At 36.3% G+C, this 20,164-nt stretch overlaps 1 protein-coding gene across 1 annotated transcript in view; it reads right to left on the bottom strand.

The window, feature by feature from the left end:
- LOC143363081 (uncharacterized) overlaps positions 1–20,164 on the bottom strand; it is a 51,458-nt gene that overhangs the window by 7,759 nt on the left and 23,535 nt on the right. The window contains exon 5 of the mRNA XM_076803702.1: positions 7,670–7,924. Coding sequence (XP_076659817.1) covers positions 7,670–7,924 — 255 coding nt within the window. The remainder of the gene's footprint in view (positions 1–7,669; positions 7,925–20,164) is intronic.

Genomic DNA, 20,164 nt, shown 5'->3' with positions numbered 1-20,164 from the left:
TCAGCTGCTAGACTGCGGACCCTTTACGCGATTCGTGATGAATGTTATTGAGCACGATCCAGCGAGATGTCAATGCTTTTTCTGTACAGTAAAACTGCGTTTGATACTGCGTGTTTCTTTATCATTTTCAGCAAATATTTTCGAAGAAAATGATTTTGCACGGTGGTCTTCTTCTGGTCATTTCTTGTGTATTGGGCTTGGCTGCTTAAAGACGAACGCAGACTTTGGATGGAAGATTCATTCAAAGTGAGGGAACTAGGATCAGCGTTTCTTTCTGAAGAATCGATTGCATGATTCATCCACAATGAAACAATGAAACGGCAGTGATAAGTTTAAACCTGTTCAAACGAATGACCTTTTCATTATCATTTTATAATGAATTGAATTTCCATTATCGAAGGAGTATAAATACTTCGGTTTTCATCTTTCAAGAAGTGTAAGTACGATTACTAGACTGCGGATTTTATGTGTTGTGCATTGTTATACTATTGCCCACTTATTAACCCTTTGCCCTACAACCACGTGTGAGACTCGCAGTCAGGTAATCGGGCCAAAAATGAGTAACACGAGCCTGGCCCGTGGTGCCTCGGTGTTTCGTTGATGCGCCTCGCCGTAAACAGCACGGGCCAGGCTCGAGGTAGATTCTTATTGTTATTATTTTGTCTCAATAAAAAGATTAAATACTCAAAAATTTTACAGGGGTCTGCTCCACAAACAAATAAACACTTTTCTCGAATTGTATTTTTCTAATAGGTACGAGACCTTTCTTGTTCACTGACGATTTGTTTGTAATTATTTATCAAATATCTTACAAAATTAAACCAGTTGTACCTTACACATGTATTTACATTCCGTAAGTCGTATGCGATTGGCACAACTTAGAACGCTTTGCCGAACCGTGGAATGGCACTATGCATGGGCGCTCTTGTTTTTGTTTCTGGCACACGCTATTACAGCTTAAATCGAAGGGCAATGTTATTAAGAAGAGAGATCCTATTCAATTCTCGTTTTTTCTTTGTTTTTTGTGCACAACATTTTTATTTTGCACAAAAATCCGCAGTCTAACGATTTCTCATTGCTAGGCCGCCGGTATTGGAAATGAAAACTCTGGCAATCGACACGTTCAGTGCCTGTACAATGATGCTTTAAAAACACAGCAACTCATTTAACCTTTCCATCAATAGTATCCACTTTATTCTTACCAATACCAACTTCTTTAATATTCTTATTGGAAAATAGCAAAATTGTAGATTTTTATGTTCCCAGATGATCACAGATTAATTTATGAAACTATGAAGTGCAACGTCATTGAATATCCTAGAAAATTTCGGTTATTGATATAAGGGTTAAAGCTTTTGAAATAAGATCTCAATAATTATTTGTTAGACCTTCTTCGATTCGATATTATGAACATTCTTTGATTCATTTTATTCAATGTCGAAAGTAGTTTTCGTGATTCACTGGATTGTTATACGTATAAGCAGTCTAAACAAATTAATGCGTGCAAAGTGCGTAAAGCTCAATTAATTCGAACATAAAACCTACCACAACAATTATAATATTATTTATTTTTCATCCACGGCACTGCATAAGATTTTATCAAAGGTTGATGATCATCAGCATTTTCATAGAAAACGATAAGACAATTCGACCATCCTGTCTAATATCTTGAATGTATTTACAACAGCAGAGAGCAGCCAAGCACAATAATACGAACATTTGATTAGTAACTCGACGAACGGACACGTTCGATCGAAGTGTCATAATTATAGCAATGGGTTTCCAATTTTTGCGCAAACGATACCGGTACGATGGACCGTACAAAAGCGAAATGGAACGTGACGATGTAAGCAATGTCGTGTATATGGAATGAGAATGATTACCGTGACAGTTCCCAGTGACAGCAGTGTCAGTAATTCCGTTAAATTACCCAAATTTCTACCAACGGTGGTCGTGAATCAGTTAACGTGCGTGAAAAACGGAAACGGATTTCTCTTCGTTCCATCTTGAACAATCACCCTCCCAAGTGGCTTTAAGCTCGTTGGTGCAAAATCAAAACCCCAAGTACGAATTTAACGAGAAAACGAAAAATAAAATAGACACATACGTGTACAAAAAATGAGTTGTAAACCGTACATGTTAAATGGTTCCAGAAAAAAGAAAAAAAAAAGTGAACTAAGAAGAATATAAAGAACAGACTGAAACGAAGGACGAGAACTTTGAAAAATGCCTTACGAATGTGCTTGGACTTTTAAATCGTTCGCGTCTTCGGAGTTTTGCGGCGGTTCTCGGTCGTCATAAATGTAATTAGCTCTCCGGGTCCCAGAACGGCTAGTATATCGGCACCGCTAAATTCGTCTTTGATCGATAAGCCTCGGATCGAGACGTCTGTATTCGGAGGAGGCGAGATACCGCTACGATTCCGCCTCCCCGAACTTCAGACGCCGTGACTCTTCTCTGGAAAGGTGTAAAACAACGTAAGTGGAACTGAATAGATCAACAAAATTATGGAACGGGGGAAACATGTCGCGAGACGCGGTTTTCTTTCTTCTTCGTCGACCGACGACACGTTTCACGCTCTTTCCTCTCGATTTTTTCGCTTTTCTCTTTTGTGTCGATCGTCGATCGTGGCTGACGTATATGAGGTAAGGCGATGGCCGAGGAAGGAGACTCGAGATCGCAAAATGGCGTCCGTGTGATCGGAAATACGTTTCAACCCTCTCGGATCTAGCCCTCAAGATGTCTGCCGAATGAATTTTCATCTCTCAATTTCGTCGACAAGGCACAGTGACATATGTGGAAAATTCACTATTTCTTAATCTCTTATCGCTGGCATATCGGCGAGAAAATACTAATTCAATGACAAAACTATGTTTTCTAAAATTATTTCTCTTTGGAACCTGCACTAATGTATTTGTGACATTTTTCTGATTAAAATGATACCAAACACGACACCATTCCTATTTACTTATTTAATTCGCGACACAGTAGAACCTCCATTCGAACTAATCAGTGGAACATGAATGTTTTTACAACCTTAGATTATGATTGTATATATATTTACAATCTTAGATTAAATCCTTGTGTATAATAAATCGCGGTGTATATGGATCGCTTTCGATGAAACTCTTCGCATGAGTATTCGTATATCACCGGTTCGGATAATCGAGGTTCCACCGTATCGCGGATTAAACAAGCAAATATGATCCAAATGGTGTCGTGTTTGGTTTCATTTTAATCAAAAAAATCTCCCAAATGTGTTGGTCAAAATTTAATAAGAAAATAATCAAGAAGTTGTGTCACCTTTCCGCAAATATCAGGCACATCTCTTCCGCATCTACCGTGATATGTCACTCAAGATATGTCGCGTCTACGGATGCGAGAAGGTCGAACGAAATTTCCTGGCCCATCATTCCATGCAACGGTGTCAACGTTTCAGTGTTCTATTTTTGAATTTCTGTGTATGGTGTTCTGATCTGCTGCAAGTGGATTGCGGACTTCGTGCAGTCAAAAAATAAACGTAGAATATTGTGAAATCATTTTATAGTAATGTCATAGTATTTGCAATGTAAGCATTTATTTCTAATGTAAATGTATCAGGATAGACGAATGTTTTGTTTATATTTACGAACGACTCTCAAAAATGTTTGCACAAAAACCCGCAATGTGGTTGTCTGTGTCCGACAAACTAAACCAATACGCTGTATTCAAATGCAAATTTGGTTACAGTGAACGAACGAATTTATTTGAATGGATTTTCTACTGTATATATATATCCATTCCAAATTTCTGTTTTCTCCTATTCTATAAATCGTAAATGTTTTACTGCTCTTGCGATAAAACCGATTTGTAAAAATCGACTTTTACACATTAAACTACATATACAGTGTTTACTCGATATATGTCCAAAACACGAGTCTAGCCACGGACATATCTCGGTCAGGAGATACTATACTTTGAACCACGCGACCTTACACTCCTCGGCGACCGAGGTCTCTCAAACTTCTTGGCCCCTCACGGGGTATACCTCGCGGCAGTGGGGATAGTTCTGGGCCTTTTATCGGCTAGCTATTAGGGACATATATAGAGTAAACACTGTACATACTAAACGTAGTTATTTGTGCACGTAGATATTTGGAATAAAAGTCTCAATCCTTTACTAACATTTAATATTTTGCATAAGTATGCTTAACATTTTGTTCCATGTTTCTAGTACTTAAGGGTGCAGTATTCAATTTAGTCTCGTTTTCTACATCTAATCTGTTGTCAATGGAATGCTAGATGATGTGTTGTTTATTTGAAATGGATACTTTCTAAAAGTTTCATCACACGTAGCATGCAATTTACCTGAAATTGTGCGCGAAACACGGACACCGCCCTTTGCAATGACGAAATGAGAGGAAACCGAACGATCGTTGAATATAATAGGCGCTAGGAAAACTCGGACGACGTAAGAGAGAGGTAGAGAGAGAGAGAGAGAGAGAGAGGGAGAGAGAGAGAGAGAGAGAGAGAGAGTGAGAGAGAGCGGGAGAGAGAGACAGAGAGAGAGAGAGAGAGAGAGAGAGAGAGAGAGAGAGAGAGAGAGAGAGAGAGAGAGAGAGAGAGCGGGAGAGAGCGGGAGAGAGAGAGAGAGAGCGGGAGAGAGAGACAGACAGAGAGAGAGAGAGAGAGAGAGAGAGAGAGAGAGAGAGAGAGAGAGAGAGAGAGAGAGAGAGAGAGAGAGAGAGAGAGAGAAAAGGGGTGCTTGTGAGGGATGAGTGCCAAGGCAAAGTGAAACATAATCGGAGCGCATAAATTGGGAACGACAAAGATGCATGGCGATTCTACGATTCGGATGTTAACATGGAAATGTCACTTTTACAGATCAGCGAAATTACGTGACAAAGTACCCGCGCAACATGGCACAAAATTTCTTTTGAACTCTTGAATTGGTACGCGTCCACTGCAGCGGCTGAAAAATGCTGTCGAATCGCAGCGCGAAAACAACTGAGATTCTTTGGGGGTTTTAAAAGCAGACACTTCCGCAGATTATCATCGCGCGGTTGTATTCAAATTGCATCTTATGAATTTTCAACGAACGCTCTAGATCTATTTCATTCATGAATTATTAATTTCCCTTGCGAGACTGTTGCATGTATATTAAATTTTAGTCCATTCCGTGCGGACGCGAAGAACAATTACCTAATCGCTGCGGTTCATTGACCGTCTCAATGGCTATTTCACGTACACGTTTGTGTAATTAGCAGACTGCGGATCTCTAAACGTTTATGGCTTCCGAAGATATTCGAGTAACAATAAAATGGACATTTCAATTCATTTTTGCTTATATTTTCCACTGTGTAACGAAGTTATCAGTTTAGTTAAGAAAATTCTATTTTCATTTTAAATTGCCAATTTAACTAAGAAAAATCTATTTCGTTTCGTAATTTGCACACTTGATTGTCCGATCGTTGTGCTAATATGGATTTTCAAGACTTAATGTACACAGAAACTGGAATCAAAGAGAAAGTGTAACCTATCTAGGGTTCTAAATATTATACATTCGCAACTTCATTCAAACTTTTATATTGTATTCCTATTGGTCCATCTTAGGAAGTCGAAGCGTTGCAGACACTCATTTAGAATGTACGATAAACTGTTCCACTATTTATACACGCTGATAATCAATTAAGTTTGTCCTTACACTATTTCGTATTCTGCATGCAACAACATTTTATGTAATAATCAACTTAGAAATGCGTTTTCAGAATTTGCTTAAACTCAGTGAATTTTTTTTTAACTAACAATCATAAAAGTTGCACAAAATCGCAGTAATTTATTTAAAGAGAGAAAATTAAAAAGTGCAGATTCAGTGAGTCCTGATATACTTCATATATCAGTATAAGAATATTAATATTTGAAACTGGACAACTGAAAGATCAGAAATCTGAGCTACAATCAACGTGCAAGCAATTTGTTAGAAAATATAATGAAAAATGAAGATGCCGATTTAATTGTAAGATTTGGTTGAATACAAACGACAAGTTTACCGGTCCTCAATTCAAATATTGAATCGACATTGCGTACTTCTCTTCTCTACTTCTCATTGTAATACCGAAAGAGATTGTTAATCTGCTAATTCAGGAGGTTGAGGTAACTTGTTGTTGGCAATCGCTAGTGTTTTTCAGTAATTTTCTTAATTCAACCATTAGTTCGTTCAATATTCATTGATCCTCGTATAAATACACGTGTATTGAACCATTTCAACACGGCTTTCAACATTGGGTGTATTTATATCCCAGCAATTATAATTATTGCCCCTCGTAAAAGATAACAGGAAATACGTTAGCCAAACTGTGATAAAAAAATTAGAAACATTTATACATCTGTTAACCCTTAAAATTTCATACCAATAATCTGACTATTGAAATAATAAAATTTACATGACTTCATTATTATATAAAAGAATTATTATAGAAAATATTTATAACTGTTATAGAAAAGAATTCATTATTATAGAAGTAACAAAAAATTTTTATTTATGATGAATCTCCCCAAGCATAATATATTTTATTTCAAACAATGATACTTCGCGAAGGATTTTACATTATAAAAATTACTGAACTACAGATTTTATGCATTTATGGCCATAAATGACTAGTTATAATTTGAAACATATTTTTATCTTCATTTTAAGAGTTACAAAGTAATCTATAAAAATTGCAGTTTACATAAAGATCCGCAATGTAATAATCGATAACAGAATCATCAAAAAGTAAAACTTAGCCACCTGTTTTTCAAACACAATGTCATGTTGAAAGGGTTAACTGTATATGTAATAGTAGATACACGTGTACTCAAATGAACACATCCTGAGATACGTATACTGTGCGTGACTGTAAAGAAGACAGCTGGAAGATCTGATTTGTTACTAGTAGACTGCGTATTTTATGCATCTATGACAAAAATGAATTGGTGTAATTTAAAATGGCGCAATGATTAGAAGGATTTAAAAATATCAATATATCATTTTCACCTTATCAACACTGCAACGTTATCCTAGGGTATCTCATGATCCCAGTAAAATTTATTGTACACTGATTCAACTTCTTTCGAACATTTGGTTGTTGTGATCTTTGAACTATACATCTAGATCTAAATATATTTTAGTAAATTTTAACCGAATTTTTGGGGGAAATCCCTGTCCAGTACTTCTTGGACCGAGGGAACAGTATACCACTTCAGGGTTAAGATTGATAAAGAAACAGAGAAGCTTCTATACGGCTGCTGTTTCCTGCAATTTTTATTTTGCACAAAGATTCGCAGTCCAGTTATTAGGCATATACATATAATTTTGTTATTGGTCGAAGTAACTCAAGTCTTCTTTTCGGCCACAGATAGTACACGTAGAAGAAATAGGGATCTCTAGTTTGTCCATTCAAAAAGTCACCAATTAAAGTTGTTGGCTCACACAGAGTGACTCCTTGTTAACATCTGACAGGGGTGGGAAAGGGTGGGGCTGAGGGGTAACCGACGAGTTGTAGACGCGAGGATGTAGACACGCGAGCGGGAAAGATACATACACATAATAGAGCTCGTGGGAGAGTAAATATTAGGTTTTTTTGTTATCGCACTCTCGAGTCCCTCGAGAGGATCCGCCTCAGAACGAAAACTTACATAGTCCTCCTACCTTGGAGGTCTTGGCGTAGGTCGCTGCAGCTCTTCCCGGCTTTCGCATTCGCCTGTCCAACGTTCGTTCGATGCCGCATGGTGGCGGATGCGCCAGTCGTAACTGGTCCTGGCCCAGGACTCGGGGTTCGCGACGCGGATGGCAGCCCGAGGAGGGAATCAAGGACGTCCTCCAGGGTCGTGGAGCCGGGGCTCGGCTTGTTCCGCAGAAGAGCTGCCGTCGCCATCGCCTCGTCCGTATCGCTCTGGCCCGATCCTAATCGGTTTCATGCAGGGATCAAGAAAGTGACAGAGACGTCCGCGTCATCCTCTTGGCCTCGAACGTTCGTTTCTTTGGATAGTTTCTGCCAGAGTTGGGCAGTATCCGATGAAAAATTTATTTGAACGGCTTCCGGATACAAATTCTCTGTTCTTTTGTTTCTATTCGAAGTCGGATGAATAGCGAGAAGTTATTTGTATCTTTATTCGTCGAGCGTCTGGTTTCGAGATTTGTATTCGACGTGTCTCCGGATGATTTTCTGGCTATCTTCAGGATTTATTCGGATGGTCGGATACAACGCCCCCATTTATTCGACGGGTTTATTTGTAGATACTCGGCGTCGCCGACCATCCGAACGATTTTAGGCGTCGAATAAAAATTAATGTCAGAATGTATTCGAAGGCAGATGTCGCGGCGAAATTTATTCGTAACTTTTATTCGATATCCGAAGCTCGATTTGGCCAGACGATTTATTTGAGGATTTATTCGGGACGAGTATTTGGCAGAGATGAAAATGAAATGTATCTTTTATTCGAAATTGTATTCGAAGTTCGGATGGCGGACTTTTTTATCCGACGTTGCCAAGCCATAATACGTAAATACGTACCACGGTACAGTGACTACCATTAATAATCGAACACTTTTTATCGGTTAAACTTTAAACGCTAACTTACACAAATAAATTTTTATTATTTAAACAATTGTTTAAACAAATAAATTTTTATTGAAACAAATGTTTGCACCAGTACATTTTTACTAGTTAAACGCTAGTTTACACAAATAAATTTTTATTATTTAAACAATTGTTTAAACAAATAAATTTTTATTATTAAAACAAATGTTTGCACCAGTGAATTTTTAATAGTTAAACGCTAGTTTACACAAATAAATTTTTATTATTTAAACGATTGTTTAAACAAATAAATTTTTATTATTAAAACAAATGTTTGAACCAGTACATTTGTATTATTGAAATAAATGTTTAAACCAGTACATTTTTATTACTTAAAATATTGTTTAAACAAACACATTTTTATAACTTAAACAATTTACGTCACGTTTTGCAGTGAGTAAAACTCTTTATAAGAAAAGGAAATGTCATTGGGTTTCACCATTGGTACTCTGCTGGATGTTAAATTATTAAGACAATTTTATAGAGAACTCTTTAGATTATGTATTATGTACAGGTACACGTACATAGGCATTGCATGCAATGGCATTTTTCTGTCTACGGTTCTGAATTACCGACTCTGTAGAACATGCTCTGGTACGGCAGCGGACTCTATCGAAATGGAACGGTCAGCTAGTGAAATAAAATTCGTTGATGAACTTCGAAGGAAACGTTTCAATACTGGCACCGTCTAACTTATCGGATTTGTGACGTGTTTAGACTTGTTTTCATCAGCAAACTATTTGCAATCGATTAATAATGTTCCCATGGCAGAATTATGAATTGTAACAAACATTTTATTGTTATTAAGAAGTGATGGTGAAACGCTTACATTGTTGTCTCCAGGCGGCACATGACGCGACGCTCCATATGGTTGTGATTCAGTATCAGAGGCAACATTGTAACCAGTAGCGTATTGGCGTTTACCAACTAAATCTAATATTGTTTCTTATTAACGTTACCATAATGATATCATTACCTACCGATTGAAAATGTTTTCCTGAACAAAATAAGCCCAAACACGGTACAAATCGAATAATAATATCATCGGGTTCTGCTGCCTTTTTCTTGCGCCTTCGGCCACGCGGCATATACAGGGTGGCCCACATAACTCTGAACAGCTCAATATCTCGAAAACTATGCGATCGATTTTAAAGTTCTTAGTCTTAAATTGCATGGAACTGAAGGGCCTTTCTGACTACATAAACATGAAGTGGCCACCCTTCCCCTTTAACGGGGGAGGGGAGGTACCTTTGTAATTTTAAATGGAACCTCCTATAAAATGTTACATACTTAGATTCTACCGGAAAAAACAAGTCAATTTTGTCTGAAACATTTTTTTGTCAGATACTTCCATGATGAGATATAACAGTTTGAAGTTTCGAGTTGTAGGTACTTGAAGTGCTCGGAAATAGCGTTATGGAATTATACGCGCTTGAGTCCTTTGCTTATTTGTGAAGAAACACAAACAATAATATTTACAATTCTTGAGTTTGATTCACTTATCTATGAAAACGTTTTCAGTTTAAAGCTGTTATTCAAGCAGTAACATTGTGATTATGGCTACTTTTGACACAGAAGTGAATATGTTATTAACGTTAGGTGAATGCCAAAAAAAATTATCGGCGCGCAGCAGTGATGTTTTTTGAACGTTATGGGATCAAAAAATGTCATGCAACATTTCATAATTTAGAAAAGCGGCTTAGTAAAGCTGTCACTAATGAAAATAATAGTGCCAGTATTCTTGCTGCAAATTACATTAAATCCTCATATTAGTCGACGTACACTTGCACAAACATCACATATTAGTCGTTCATCAATTCAACGAATTTTGAAACGGCAAAAGTATCATCCATATCACATGGTTTTATCACAAGAGCTTTCGATAGCAGATTACGATCACCGTGTAAGATTTTGTAAGTGGCTGCAGGGTGTTGTGGAAAACGACTTTTTGTGCAAAATACATTTTTCCGATGAGGCCACTTTTATGAATTCAGTGCATGTAAATAGACATAATCTGCATTATTGGGCCGTGGAAAACCCAAATTGGATGCGATGTGTTCCCTTTCAACATCGATGGTCTTTAAATGTTTGGTGTGGCCTAATAGGAGATTTTGTGATTGGACCTTATTTTTTTCAAGAAACTGTAACATCTGCAAGTTATTGTGATTTCTTAAGAAATCATTTTCCTGCGCTTTTGGAAGATGTGCCACTGCACGTTAGAAGAGAAATGTGGTTCCAACAAGACGGCGCTCCTCCACATTTTGCAATCATCACCAGGCAATTTTTGAACGAAAAATTTGGGAACAAATGGATAGGTCGTGGGGGACCTCGTCAATGGCCTCCTCGATCCCCCGATCTAACACCATTAGATTTTTTCTTATGGGGATATGTAAAAGACAAAGTTATGTTTGAACCACCGACGACAAAAGAGGATATGAAACAAAGAATACGTGACGCTTGCGCTTCAGTGACTCCCGAAATGTTAAAAAATGTTAGAACAACTTTGATGTTTCGAGTAAATAAATGTTTACAAGCCCGTGGTAGACATTCTGAACATTTAATTTAAAGTACATTTTATTTCTTCACGAATAAGTATAATTCCATAACGCTATTTCCGAGCGCTTCAAGTACCTACAACTCGAAACTTCAAACTGTTATATCTCATCATGGAAGTATCTGACAAAAAATGTTTCAGACAAAATCGACTTGGTTTTTGCGGTAGAATCTAAATATGTAACATTTTATAGGGGGTTCCATTTAAAATTACAAAGGTACCTCCCCTCCCCCGTTAAAGGGGAAGGGAGGCCACTTCACGTTTATGTACTCAGAAAGGCCCTTCAGTTCCATGCAATTTAAGGCTAAGAACTTTAAAATCGATGGCATAGTTTTCGAGATATTGAGCTGTTCAGAGTTATGTGGGCCACCCTGTTTATGTGCAATCACAGACAACGATATACATATGCATATGTGTGCAACGACAGACGTCGATCCCTGCCGAATGATTCCGAGAGTAGAAGAACGAAACATGTGTTACTTTCTTTTTGGCTGAAGGTGTGCGTTGTTTTCAACAAATGCAATCTTTTCATAGAAGGGAACTTTTTAAAAATTTGCAAAAAAATGAGGATATAGCCCCAAGTGTCCTCTTTACAGACCTGTTTTTTTAAAAAGATGAACATTTTAAAATTAACGAAATTAAAATTATCTGAAGCGAATGCTGCATCGCGATACACAACCTTGGACGGCCGGACACTGTGCTGGGTCGAGAAATTTCGTGACATTTTACAATAAATGTTGAACCGTAAGAGATATCAGGATGAAATTTGCAGTAAACTTCATTAAAAAATTATGCCTATCCACTGATAATTGTCGTCATAAATATATATTTTCAGTAATAATTTTTTAATTCATTGTTCCAATGGTTAACTTGTTATTTATTTAGTACTGTTCCAGATAATTTAAATCATCGATGTCTTTGATTCTAAATTTCTGCATTTTTTACAGAGTCAGTAATTCAGAACCGTAGGCAGAAAAATGCATTCATTACATGCAATGCCTATGTACATGTATCTATACATAATGTAAAGAGTTCTTTATAAAATTGTCTTAATACCTTAATATCCAGCAGAGTACCGATGGTGAAACCCAATGACATTTTCTTTTATTATAGACTTTTACTCATTGCAAAAGGTGACGTAAATTGTTTAAGTAATAAAAACTTGTTTGTTTAAACAATCGTTTAAGTAATAAAAATGTACTGGTTTAAACATTTGTTTCAATAATAAAAATTTATTTGTTTAAACAATTGCTCAAATAATAAAAATTTATTTGTTTAAACAACCGTGTCAGTAATAAAAATGTATTGGTTTAAACATTTGTTTCAATAATAAAAATTTATTTGTTTAAACAATTGTTTAAATAATACAAATTTATTTGTTTAAACAACCGTTTAAGTAATAAAAATGTATTTGTTTAAACAATTGTTTAAATAATAAAAATTTATTTGTTTAAACAACCGTTTAAGTAATAAAAATGTATTTGTTTAAACAATTGTTTAAATAATAAAAATTGATTTGTTTAAACAATTGTTTAAATAATAAAAATGTATTGGTTTAAACATTTGTTTCAATAATAAAAATTTATTTGTTTAAACAATCGTTTAAGTAATAAGAAAATGTATCGGTTGAAAGATCTGATTAAATAATAAAAATTCATTTATTAAACAGTCATTTAAATAATAAACATTTACCTATGTAAACATCTGTTTAAATAATACAAATCTATTTGCTTAAACAATCGTTTAAATAATGAACATGTATGTGTTTAAACATTCGTTTAAATAATACAAATTCATTGGTTTAAACAATCGTTTAATTAATAAATAGTGTTTGAATATTAATGGGAGTCACTATACCATAGTACGTACTTGCATATTACAACGTAAGTATTATGACTTGGCAACGTCGCTCGGTCTTTTATCCGAAATTCGAATACAATTTCGAATAAAAGATACATTTGATTTTCATTTATTCCTCATGCTCGTCTCGAATAAAAAATCGAATAAATCATCTTCCCTACGTCGACCATCCGAATAAATCTCAAGGCCACGCAAAAATCGTACGTCGAAAATCAAAGATACATTCTGAGTTGCGAGTATCTGCCGAAATTGACCGTCGAATACATGGGGGCGCTGCTAAAAACTATCGAATAAAAATCAAAGATACTTTGCAACTCATCAGCTGTATCTTCGAATAAATTCTCTCAAATAAAAAATCTCGCCGCTAGAGGCGTCGAATACGCATAGCCGTTGCTTCGCGATTCGGATGACCCACGGACGACAAATGAAAATCGTGAAAAGCATCCGACGGATAAACTGTGGTGAATATGTATCCGAGAGAAACGAGTTCGAATAAAAGATAGATTTCATTTATTTGTATTCGAAATTTTAAAATAAATTTTTGCCCAACTCTGGTTTCTGGTCGTCGCGTTTCTCGTGCGTGGCGTTTCGTCTGATTTTTGTGTCTCGTCCTCAGTTTTTTTCTTTTTCTTTTTTTTTTCTCTCTCTCGTAATTAGGTATGAACCATTTAAACGTGTTTCAAGTAGCTGTCGATTTTTCCCGATTTTTCCAGATTTTCTGCCGATTTATGCTAACACGTAGCTTGTGGAATTTTAGTTGGTACCTTTGGCTCTGCCGTCCCGATGTTTCGTTACCAGAGATTCGTGTCGGAACACTAAATTTTGTACGACGCTACTCTGATAGTGCGAAATTAAGTTGCTCTGATAATTACGAAATCAACACTTTGCCGACCGGAAACGTATTAATGGGCTTCTAAATGACTGTGTTATATCAACAAAAGCTTTGAAATCTATTTTTAAATAATGATCCCAGGAGAAATTACTAGATTAGTTAACGCAATTCATTAATTAGCGATTGAAATTGTTACTATTATTAAAAAATTCATTATGAAATTCTAAGCTATGAATCGTAGATTTTTTAAATACTGTGAAGTAATCACCGGTAAGTAACGTGTTAAAAATGGTTGTAAGAAATTCAGGATACTAAACTAGATTCTAAGAAGGTAATATATTGTAATGGTAAGGTATTATAATATTAACCAAGATCCAAGAACTCATAGTGAAATTACGAGTCCAGTATCAGTGATCTGAAATTTCTAACGCAACTACATGTCTCTGAACTTCGTGCATAGGAATTTTGCAATGAATGATGGTCTACACAGTCTAAGGAATGTAACCTTTAACATATCAATGGGTTTAAGCATTATTAACCTTCTGTGTTGGATTAATGTTTTTTACAAGTTAGAATATCCTTGGAAGATCTCAACCCTCCTATTAAATTGTTTCGAGATTGAACTTTCCATACTATAAGAAGACATGAATATAATTGAGGTTTGTAAAATTTTTTAATGGAATTCATAATTTATGGAAATCGGATTCAAAGAAATTTTTGTTTTGTATATTAAAAGATTAGTGGTGTTAAAAATAAAAGTAAGCGATTACCGACTATGAACAATAAATATGTGAGATGAATGAATGGATGTGTGTGTGTGGATGAATGAAGGGTGAGCGGCGGGGACGCGAGAGCCGCGAAATGTTTAAAGGTATCAGGCGTTGCCCCGCAACCTTCGCGGCGCGAATCACCTGAGCGAACGGAAAAACAGCGCAAGGGATGCGATGTTTTGACGTTCGCTCGAAAAACGCTAGGACAAGCGGCCGTTGCCCCGGGAAGTAAACAAATAAAATAAATAAGACGAACGCTATATAAAAACGGGGCAGACGGGCATCGGAGTGAGTTAACGATTGAAATAGATGGTGAAAGTCGTATAGTCGGGTTTCTTTTGTGTCGAAAAAATAATAGTCGAATCGGTAAAGTTTTAGAATTTAAGTCGTGATTGTGAATTATATTGCCAATAAATATCTGCGTGACCAGTCAGCCGGCTTTATTCCTACAAATATTAAATGTATCGATCTTTATATAAATAATTTGTACCTTAAAATTTCTATAATCTAGGATTCCCCGTGCTTCAGAATAATTTTAATGTTAGTTAATCTTGGAGTTTCAAGAAGCTTGGATTTATATTTGTTAATAGAGTTTCATCAATTTTTTAATATCATATTTAACTATTTCTTTGAACAATAGTATAATTTTAACTACATAGTTAGTCACCAACACAGGAGATAAAATATTTCCGTACCCAATTACTAATTACGTGTATTTGCCAACCAATAAAAAGCAGTTAATAAACAGACCTGATCATTTGAAAAACGAGAATTTTCGTTTACTGAAAATTGTTTACCTATTTTAACGAATCCCTTATTTTCACAGTATTTATCTCTACATTTATAGTATCGTTACTTAGTTCAGTTTAGTTATTTACAAACTAACAGTCAAGACTCAATAATTTAAAATTTGAAAGAATAATTTCGTCGAAGTTTTTCTTACTGCCAGTTCAAAATAGATAACTTGAAGTCGTAACGTTCTATTTGATAGATATTCACCGATTCAAAGTCATCGAGTGGCACGATCAATAATAGAAGTTACGCAATGTTCACGCGGCGCACGGAACAATGTGTGTTTTGTCTATTCAATGTTCGAGTATCACGTAACACTGGCTACAAAATGGACATCGATTGCTACTTGAAGCACGTTCACTGAAAGCGCGCGAGGTGTATATGCGAAAAGGTCAAAAAACCTCTCAGCCGACCATCAAAGTTCTAGGGTGCTCGTCACGTGTTTCGTTGGGGTGTCTGCCAAGGGCCCTTTTAAACGCCACATTTTTCGGTAGACGTCCATTGCAAAATATTCTACACTTTCACCGTGTGAAAAATAACAAAAAAATCTTGATACAAGTTTTCAAATATTTTTACATCGTCCAATAGAGCAGTTGTTAACAAATTGCGCACGGCGTTCTGTCCCATCAATTTTTCAAACACCAATACCTTCTATTCGGTTAAAAAATATTAGCATTTGTCTTACTGAATTCCTATTGAAGAGTGCAATTCTCTTTTATTCTTTAGAATTTGTGAAGAAGACATAATATATTCAAAATATTTAAGGATTGGTTGTAACAGAAACAGAAAATGTAAAACACTCGATTTTTAAAATGCATCAAGGAAAACGAAGAGTATTATCAATCACTGATCAAAAGCATAAGATTAGTGATCACCAGACTGCGGATGTTACGCATTTATGACAAAAATGAGTGCCCTTTAAACCAGGAGAACCATTACGAAAATTGTGGAGTACGGATGTATTACTTTCAACTTGTAACAATGTTTAAAATAAGAAATAAATGTCTACGCATCTCACAAGCAATTGTGACAATTTTGATTTCGCGTAAACATCCACAATCTAGTAATTAGAAAGTGAAATGAAAACGAAAATTGGTTTCGCGCTTTCCATCTCCATTCATCCTTTTCTGGCGAGTTTGTTGGCAAAGCGGAACTTGAGAACGAGATAGCCGGACGTTAACAAACAGCAATGCCGAAGACTCACAGCAACTTCGACGTTTTGTCATCAAACAATAAGTCTCCTTACCTCGATCAAGTCGAAGAGAAGCCACGGCTCGCCCCGGAGTCTCTTTCGAACGTCGACTATTTGCTACAAGGATCCCTTCGAGCCCGACGTTTCTTCCAGACGAACTCGTAACGAGCACCACGGAGTTTTCGTCTCAGCGAAAGTTTTTACAAACTTCGAACCAACTCGAACAACTGAGAGAACTTCCGAGCGGACTCTGCACACGCGGACAGAACTCTCTCGCGGGAAGAGAGGGAGAGAGAGAGGCAGAGAGAGAGAGAGAGAGAGAGAGAGAGAGAGAAAGAGAGAGAGGGAGAGAGAGGGAGAGAGAGAGAGCAGACTAAACTCCGCGGGCACAAACGTTCGATGAGACGCACTTGTAAGATGGGCTCTTTGCGTTGTACAGAGACCGGCAGCGATTCTTGTCCAAGGGGGATGTCACCCCCTCAGTCAGAAAATAACCGAACCAGTCCACTGTGGACCTGGAAATTAAACTTTCCCCACTTCTGCGTCTCTTAGATCTCTGAGATGATCTCTTATACTTGCATTTACTGTTGGTTCAGGACTTGCAAATCAAATTGTTAGAACCACTTACACAAGTGGATAATTTTAGTTTGATTTCGTATATTGTATGTAAAGGATTACTCTATTCTATGTCCACTCTAAATATCCTGAATAGATTCGGATAATATCTTTTAACAGATGCTCCTTCGATATTTAAACATTAATTCCTAAATATGTACACCATATTATTTCGTATTGTCCAACTAATCTAGTAATACTTTCGAATATTTCATAAAAATTCGATCAATATTTATTAAATTCGCAGATCACATTCTCTAATATTCTTTAATTATTCGAATAATACGTTCCAATATTTTTAAAAATGTTTAAGCAATAGTTTTGTAATATGCAAAGTACAAATAAATTTTAAACATCAAAACAGTATATTCTAATGTCCTCTAAGTATTCGAACCTCGGAACGAACTGAACAAAAGCTCAAACAATTCTCGAATGTTCGATTACGTGACGAAGTAACTCATAGAGGGGGAGGGGTTTGGTTCGACAATCGCAGCCACTTATCGATGACCCCTGGCAAAAAGAATCGCTGCCGGAAGCTGTAAAAGTCGGATACGGGGAAAGAGTGAGGACGGTGTACTTTCCGAGCCTCCTCGTGCGTATATTCTGAATGTACGGGCAGAGCAGGGGCGTAGCTAATCACGAGTACAGAAAAAAAGAAAAACAAGAAGAAGAAGAAGAGATATAGAGGGTGTGGGACGGAGGTGGTTGCTTGTAGGGTGTATTGCAGACGCCTACGATTTTTTTTTCACCCGTCATCTACGCTTCTACGTTGGTCTACAGTGTGCTCTCTACTTGCACTGCTTCTACAACTAAATACCAGACACACGCAGGCTAGCCTAAGTTCTATAGCTGGAACGCTCTATTCTCTTCGGACGGGGCTCCGCGGAAAAGCACACAAGGCGAAAACGAAGCTGAAAATACAGGGTTCCTTTTTCGAACCGCCGTTTACCAGATATTTACGTGGCAACCTCGTTCTCTTTCTGCCGGAACAAACGGCGGAACTGTTTTTCTTGTTCTTTTATATTTTCCTTTGTGCTCTATTTTTAGCTAGAAGTACATCGAGCGCGCGCGAACACACAAATCACGCGGATGCAAGAACAAGTCGTGAAACAATTTAAAAAAAAAGAAAAACTAGATTGAGAGAATGAGAGAGAGAGAGAGAGAGAGAGAGAGAGAGAGAGAGAGAGAGAGAAATAAAATAGAAAAGAACAAAAGACGAAAGCGATGTTGCGGCGAAACAAATACAGCACTTACCGTGACGACACAAGCAGAGCGCATCAACCAAATTAATCGATACACGTTTATAGATTGTATGTACATATTTTGGATAATTCGTAAAATGTTGGTACAAACATCGTAAAGGTTGCGAGTAAAATTTCTTGTACGCTACAACTACTACAACAGCAACAATGCTAGCTACAGTTGCCGCTGACGGACACAAGTTTATATCCATTATCTTAATATAATTACTTATATTTTATATATAATAAATTAATTAATTAAATTAAAAAAATATATAAATATTATATATTCATTTAATATGTATGTAATTACATATATGCGGCGACTGCAGCTGGCGTTGTTGCTGTTGTAGTAGTTGCAGCGTATACGAAATTTTACTCGCAACCTTCATGATTGTTGTACCAACATTATACGAATTATCCAAAATATATGTATGCAATCTATGTATACATATGTGTGTGTGTATATACATATACGTATACTCAAGTAAAGATATTGCAAACGGGGATCCGGTGTTTGGCCGAGATACTCGAATCGATGAAAAAGTAGAAAATAGAAACTGGGAGGAGTGAATCGGGGATTGAGAGTTTACCACTAATGACAGGGTTTCTCTAAATGAGTCTGAAGAAATCGTTATTATCGTTGAACTAATTATAAACTGGAGACAATAGTATTACTAGTATCTAAAAATTAATATTAAAATTAAACAACATTAAAATTTTTGTCGAAGCAAAAGTATGTAATAAATCTACTGGTCAAATCACCGGCTTTAGATTTGTTATTCCACAATTATTAAAATTAAAAAGATGCTTCTACGAAAAATAAATGAATGCGTTTCTTTATTCAATCACACGCTATAATACAGCTCGCAGAGAATGCAAATAAGTGGACTCTTTTAATTTTTATTTCGAGGTTGATGATTTTACATGTAAGAATAAGCCGAAAGAGAAGAATAACATTTTTTCGTTCGACACCTCGTTTTCGAGAAAATCAAATTTAAAGATCCCTCGAGTTGGCGCGATTTAGTATATGCAGGAAGTAGAATTGGTTGGTCATGATCAGACGCGTCAGACGATTCGTATCTAACAGCACGCATATTCGTTGCATTTTAAAACTTGATTTTCTCGAAAACGTGGCGTCAAACGAAAAAATGTTATTCCTCTTTTTTCGACTTATTTTTACGTGTAGAATCAACCCGTGTCCAATTGTACCACCCATTCGGCGACACCCTGTATAAGTCAATTTGAACGAATATGATGTTCATAGGTTTAGCGTTAAGTATGTTGATATTTATACGAATTCAAATTTGAAAAATTTGTTCAGCTAAAAATGAAGGAAAATTGGATTTAATTATCTTTGGTATTATTAACGAAATATTTTTGCAATGTCACACACTGATCATAATAGCTTTATCAATTTTTGTCTGACCTCAAAGATGAATAGAAATCATTTTTAGAACAGACCCGCTTCATTTTATGAAGCACATATTGAAACGACTGCACGATTGAATTGAACGCTTTTTAAAAATAAACTGTTTTGTTATCTCTGTAGATTGCACAAATATTTCCACGAGTGACTGTATTTTTAACGATTTATTGGATATCTGTCACAAGGAGAGTCCTTCCTTTAGTAGAATCATACGTTTTAATAGAAAATATTATTTCTTTGCACTTTAACCTTGAGATGCAGTGATCTGGAGCTGGAAGT

The sequence above is a fragment of the Halictus rubicundus genome, unplaced genomic scaffold, assembly GCF_050948215.1.
Source record: "Halictus rubicundus isolate RS-2024b unplaced genomic scaffold, iyHalRubi1_principal scaffold0019, whole genome shotgun sequence".
NCBI lineage: Eukaryota > Metazoa > Arthropoda > Insecta > Hymenoptera > Halictidae > Halictus > Halictus rubicundus.
Note: the sequence above shows the minus strand (reverse complement) of the source record. Positions and strands in the feature narration are given on the sequence as shown.